Genomic DNA, 6,000 nt, shown 5'->3' on the forward strand with positions numbered 1-6,000 from the left:
CACCAGATCCAAGATAGCTCGCTCCCTCGTCGGCTCCAACACACACTGTTCGAGGAAAGATGTGCAGGTTAGGTGGATTGGCCATGCTAAATAGCCCCTTAGTGTCCAAAGATGTGTAGATTAGGTGGATTGCCCATGCTAAATTGCCCCTTACTGTCCAAAGATGTGCAGGTTAGGTGGATTGGCCATGCTAAATAGCCCCTTAGTGTCCAAAGATGTGTAGGTTAGGTGGATTGGCCAAGCTGAGTTATTCCTTAGTGTCCAAAGATGTGTAGATTAGGTGGATTGCCCATGCTAAATTGCCCCTTAGTGTCGGGAGGGGCTAGCTAGGGTAAATGCATCGGGTTATGCGGATAGGGCCTGGGTGGGGTTGTGCTCAGTGCAGACGTGATGGGCTGAATGGCCTCCTTCTGTACTGTAGGGAGTCTATGATTCAATCCTGTCCCCTGTTGGTGCGCCTATATTTGAAGTTATATTACCTCTTGGGCACTGACCTTACCTTTGTGTCCGAGAGTGGCATAAAACTGTTTCGGAGAGAACCTGACCTTTATAAACCTTTAGGCCACTCGGCCCATCGAATCTGCTATGCCATCCCATCATGGCTGATTTTCTTTTCATCCCCATTCTCTTGCCTTTATCCCGTATCCCCTTAACAATCAAGGACCTATTCATCTTTGGACTGTGGGAGGAAACCGGGGCACCGGTTGTGTTTTAAGTTTAGTGATACAAGTAGGTTTGCATTAACACTGCAGTGAAGTTACTGTGAAAATCCCCGAGCCGCCACACTCCGGTGCCTGTTGGGGGACGCCGAGGGAGATATTAGCACGGCTAATTGTGAACAACTTCACAAGAGTACCTTTCAGAGGTTTTTTTTTGAAGTCAGTATTGAGGTGTTTCGATTCCTGGGATCCAATATCTTGCCCCTAGCAAGATTGCAACGCAGTTCCAAAAGGTCCCTTCAAGTATTTACACAAGTGCACACATCTGATGAAAAGTGTGCCAGATACAATACTGATTAATTGGCGATTAGTGTCACACACCTACTCTTTCCCAGAAACAGGTAGACAAGACAGAGGACGCAGTGGCATAATGCTATTGAGACTCGTATTCCAGAGACCCAGGATAATGCTCCAGGACCCCGCCACAGCGGAACTTAATTCAATGAAAAGTAATCTACAATTAACAGTCTGATGGTGACTGTACTAGCACAGTGGTTAGCACTGCTGCCTCACACACCGGGTTCAATTCTAGCCTGCGGAGGCTGTACGGAGTCTGCATGTTCTCCTCGTGACTGTGTGGGTTTTCTCCGGGTGCTCCAGTTTCCTCACACACTCCAAAGATGTGTAGGTTAGGTGGATTGGCCATGCTAAATTGTCCCTTAGTGTCCAAAGATGTGCAGGTTAGGTGGATTGGCCATGCTAAATTGTCCCTTAGTGTCCAAAGATGTGCAGGTTAGGTGGATTGACCATGCTAAATTGCCTCTTAGTGTCCAAAGATGTGCAGATTAGGTGGATTGGCCATGCTAAATTGCCCCTTAGTGTCCAAAGATGTGCAGGTTAGGTGGATTGGCCATGCTAAATTGCCCCTTAGTGTCCAAAGATGGGCAGGTTAGGTGGATTGGCCATGCTAAATAGCCCCTTAGTGTCCAAAGATGGGCAGGTTAGGTGGATTGGCCATGCTAAATTGCCCCTTAGTGTCCAAAGATGGGCAGGTTAGGTGGATTGGCCATGCTAAATTGCCCCTTAGTGTCCAAAGTTGTGTAGGTTAGGTGGACTGGGGGTGGGTGAGTGTAAGTCATGGATTTAACATTGCTCTGAACAATTGCCAACGATACCGTTCTCGTTTCTCCTTGTTAAAACCTGAAAAGAATGATGAATGATGATATATTGAATCCCCTGAGGACTTACAGCTTGTACAGGCTTGAATTGGAACAAAGGGACCTCAGGACAACAAGTTCTCCTCTGCTGCTCTTTGATCAGTGCTGTTAGATCAGACAGCTGGCGATGTGCAGCCTGAGAGCCAAGGGCACGGGTTTAAGATGGTTAATAAAATTGCCCCTTAGTGTCCAAAGATGTGCAGGTTAGGTGGATTGGCCATGCTAAATTGCCCCTAAGTGTCCAAAGATGTGCAGGTTAGGTGGATTGGCCATGCTAAATTGCCCCTTAGTGTCCAAAGATGTTCATGTTAGGTGGATTGGCCATGCTAAATTGCCCCTTAGTGACCTAATATGTGCAGGTTAGGTGGATTGGCCATGCTAAATTACCCCTTAGTGTCCAAAGGTGTGTAGATTAGGTGGATTGGCCATGCTAAATTGCCCCTTCGTGTCAGGTGGATTAGCAGGGTAAATATGTGGGGTTACAGGGCCTGGGTGGGATTGTTGTCAGTGCAGACTCAATGGGCCAAACAGCCTTCTCCTGCATGGTGGGGATTCGATTCTATGATTGATCAGAACCGGATCCAGTCATATAAGCATTGTGGGTACGAAAAGCAGGTCAGAGGCTGGGAATGCTGTGGTGAGTAACTCACTACCCGGCTCCCCAAAGCCTGTCCACCATTGACAAGGCACAAGTATGATAGTGGAGGAAATGGCCTAGTGTTACTGTCACTAGGTTATCAATCCAGAAATTGAGGCAACGTTCCAGGGACCACCGCCACGGCAGATGGCGAACTTTGAATTCAATTTTAAAAATGTAGAATTAGGAATCTACTGATTGTGGGATTTTAACACCTATTCCTGGGTGACTAACCAAGGCTGCTACCATGTCAAGTGGCACGGTGGTGCAGTAGTTAGCTCTGCTGCCTCACAGCGCCAATGACCTAGGTTCGATTCCAGCCATGTGTCACTGTCTGTGTGGCATCTGCACATTCTCCCCGTGTCTGCGTGGGTTTCCTCCTGGTGCTCCAGTTTCCTCCCAAAGACCTGCTTGTTAGGGTGGATTGGCCGTGCTAAGTTCTCCCTCAGTGTACCCGGACATAAGAACATAAGAACATAAGAACATAAGAAATAGGAGCAGGAGTAGGCCATCTGGCCCTTCGAGCCTGCCCCGCCATTCAATAAGATCATGGCTGATCTGTCGTGGCTCAGTTCCACTTTCCCGCCCTCTCCCCATAACCCTTAATCCCCTCTCTTATCAAAAACCCATCAACCCGCTTCTTAAAAATATTTAGCGAGGCAGCCTCCACCACTTCAACGGGCAGAGAATTCCAGAGATTCACCACCCTTTGAGTGAAGAAGTTCCTCCTCAACTGGCCTGTGGCAACTGGAGGATTTTCACATAACTTCATTGCAGTGTTAATGTAAGCCTACTTGTGACACTAATAAGTAAACTTTAGACATTGTGCCATCGTTGAGAAAAAGACAGTACGCTTTTAAACGTGAGCCAGGTGGCGTTCATGCACAACTTATACAATATACAAGGAATACAGTGGCAAGTAACTCAACTAACCCCACAAAGCCTGTCCACCATCTACAAGGTACAAGTCAGGAGTGTGATGGAATACTCCCCACTTGCCTGGATGGGGGCAGCTCCAACAACACTCAAGAAGCTCCACACCATCCAGGACAAAGCAACCCCGCCTTATTGGCGCCACATCCCCAAACATTCACTCCCTTCACCACCAACGCTCAGTGTGTACCATCTACAAAATGCACTGCAGCAATTCACCAAAGATCCTTAGACAGCACCTTCCAAACCCACGATCACTTCCGTCTAGAAGGACAGTAGATACATGGGAACACCACCCCCTGCAAGTTCCCCTCTAAGCCATTGACCATCCTGATTTGGAAATATATCGGCCATTCCTTCGCAGTTGCTGGGTCAAACTCCTGGAATTCCCTCCCGAACGGCATGTGGGTCAACCCACAGCACGGGGACTGCAGCGATTCAAGAAGGCAGCTCACCCACCACCTTCTCAAGGGGCAACTAGGGATGGGCAATAAATGCTGGCCACCCGTATCCCACAAATGAATGAAACAGAAAATGTTTGCGTGATAAATGCACTGATTTTAAAGAGTCAAGATGGAGAAACTATCCGGATTAATAGGATTTGGGATGAGCAATTTCTGACTCGAAAAACACACCTCATTTTCTGTTACATTCCTCTGTGCTCATGCAATCTCTACACTTCTCTGAGCCCCTGTGTGACACACACAATCAGCTTTCGTACAGCAGCGATTGGGACATTCCGACAGATAGCACACACACACACACACACACACACACACACACACACAAAACACACACACACAAACAAAACACACACACACAAAACACACACACACACACAAAACACACACACACACACACACACACACACACACAAAACACACACACACACACACACACAAAACACACACACACACACACACAAAACACACACACACACACACAAAACACACACACACACACAAAACACACACACACACACAAAACACACACACACACACACACACACAAAACACACACACACAAAACACACACACACAAAACACACACACACACAGACAAAACAAACACACAAAACACTCACACACACAAAACAAACACACAAAACACACACACACACACAAAACACACACACAAAACACACACAAACACACACACAAAACACATACACACAAAACACACACACACAAAACACACACACACACACAGACAAAACAAACACACAAAACACTCACACACACAAAACAAACACACAAAACACACACACACACACAAAACACACACACAAAACACACACAAACACACACACAAAACACATACACAAAACACACACACACACAAAACACACACACAAAACACACACACAAAACACACACACAAAACACACACACAAAACACACACACACACAAAACACATACACAAAACACACACACACAAAACACACACACAAAACACATACACAAAATACACACACACACAAAACACACAAACAAAACACACACACACACATACAAAACACATGCACAAAACACACACACACAAAACACACACACATACACACAAAACACATACACAAAACACACACAAAACACAGCTGCATGACTTGTGAGAAAGAAAATCTGCCTATACCAGACTTTTCATTTTAGCCCAGTGCAGGCAACAAGATAAAACAAAGGTCGCTGTTAAAAAAAAAGTTTTCTTTCTCCCCCCCACCCCTATCCCCCTGTTCCAGCTTACCATTCATGCCTCCACGAGAAGCGACCTCTCTGCCCTTAATCTCAGGAAGGGTGGAGAGAGAGAGAGAGAGAGAGAGATTGGAGCTTATCTGCTGCTCGGGTGAAGGCAGACAATGAAGTTTTGGTGTAGACTTCGACCTCCCCACCCCCCCCCCGCCCCACCACCCCCCTCCCTCCTGCGGGTCGTAGGGGACTGTGCCAACCTGAACTGGCTGTGGCTCTCCGCCGGCTCCCTCCGTTGTTCGCTGCACTCGGCTTGGGGAAGAGATTGGAGGAGGGAGTGTTTCCAAAACAACTTCCCTGCCTCCCTCGCTTCGACCTGAAGCCGTCCCACTTCCCAGAGGGCGCATTCACACGCTTTATAAATAGGGCACCGGAGATAAAAGGGCAGCGCAAGGACGGGTGACACCAAAGTTCGGGTCAGGACCGATTCAGATCCCGATAACCCCAAAACCTGGCACGCAGTCAAAACTGGGGACAGAGAGAGAGAGAGAGAGCAATGGGCAGAGTTTCCCAATGGATTTTTGCCTGCCTCCAAAATCCACCCCCCTCCCCCCCCCGACCCCTGCCCAAGGGAAGCCACTGTGGCACTGTGGGGGTGAGGATTGGGTGGGTGTCAGGGGAAGGAGGGGGGGGGGGGGGGTACGTTCATCTTGGGAAGGACTAGAAGGTCCCACCGGCAGGAAAGGGGTTCGCTACCCGGCTTTTGCCACTGCCTGTGCGGAGTCTGCACATTCTCCCCGTGTCTGCGTGGGTTTCTTCCGGGAGCTCCAGTTTCCTCCCCCCCCCCACCACCTTCCGAATCCAGTCGTGTCAC

General features: G+C 48.2%; 1 protein-coding gene across 6 annotated transcripts in view; it reads right to left on the reverse strand.

The window, feature by feature from the left end:
• Positions 1–5,502, reverse strand: part of LOC145361626 (caspase recruitment domain-containing protein 11-like) — a 71,090-nt gene extending 65,588 nt beyond the window's left edge. For 4 of the 6 annotated variants that reach the window (XM_080217502.1, XM_080217501.1, XM_080217498.1 and 1 more), the window contains exon 1: positions 5,185–5,276. In XM_080217502.1, coding sequence (XP_080073628.1) covers positions 5,185–5,191 — 7 coding nt within the window. In that variant the 5' untranslated portion in view covers positions 5,192–5,276. Of the gene's footprint in view, positions 1–1,907; positions 2,012–5,184; positions 5,277–5,386 lie in introns of those variants that run through there. The other 2 variants (XM_080217499.1, XM_080217500.1) reach the window with 2 other exon arrangements.
• Between the last annotated feature and the right edge of the window lie 498 nt (positions 5,503–6,000).

Source organism: Carcharhinus amblyrhynchos, chromosome 35, assembly GCF_965287045.1.
Source record: "Carcharhinus amblyrhynchos chromosome 35, sCarAmb.v2.hapA, whole genome shotgun sequence".
Classification (NCBI taxonomy): Eukaryota; Metazoa; Chordata; class Chondrichthyes; order Carcharhiniformes; family Carcharhinidae; genus Carcharhinus; species Carcharhinus amblyrhynchos.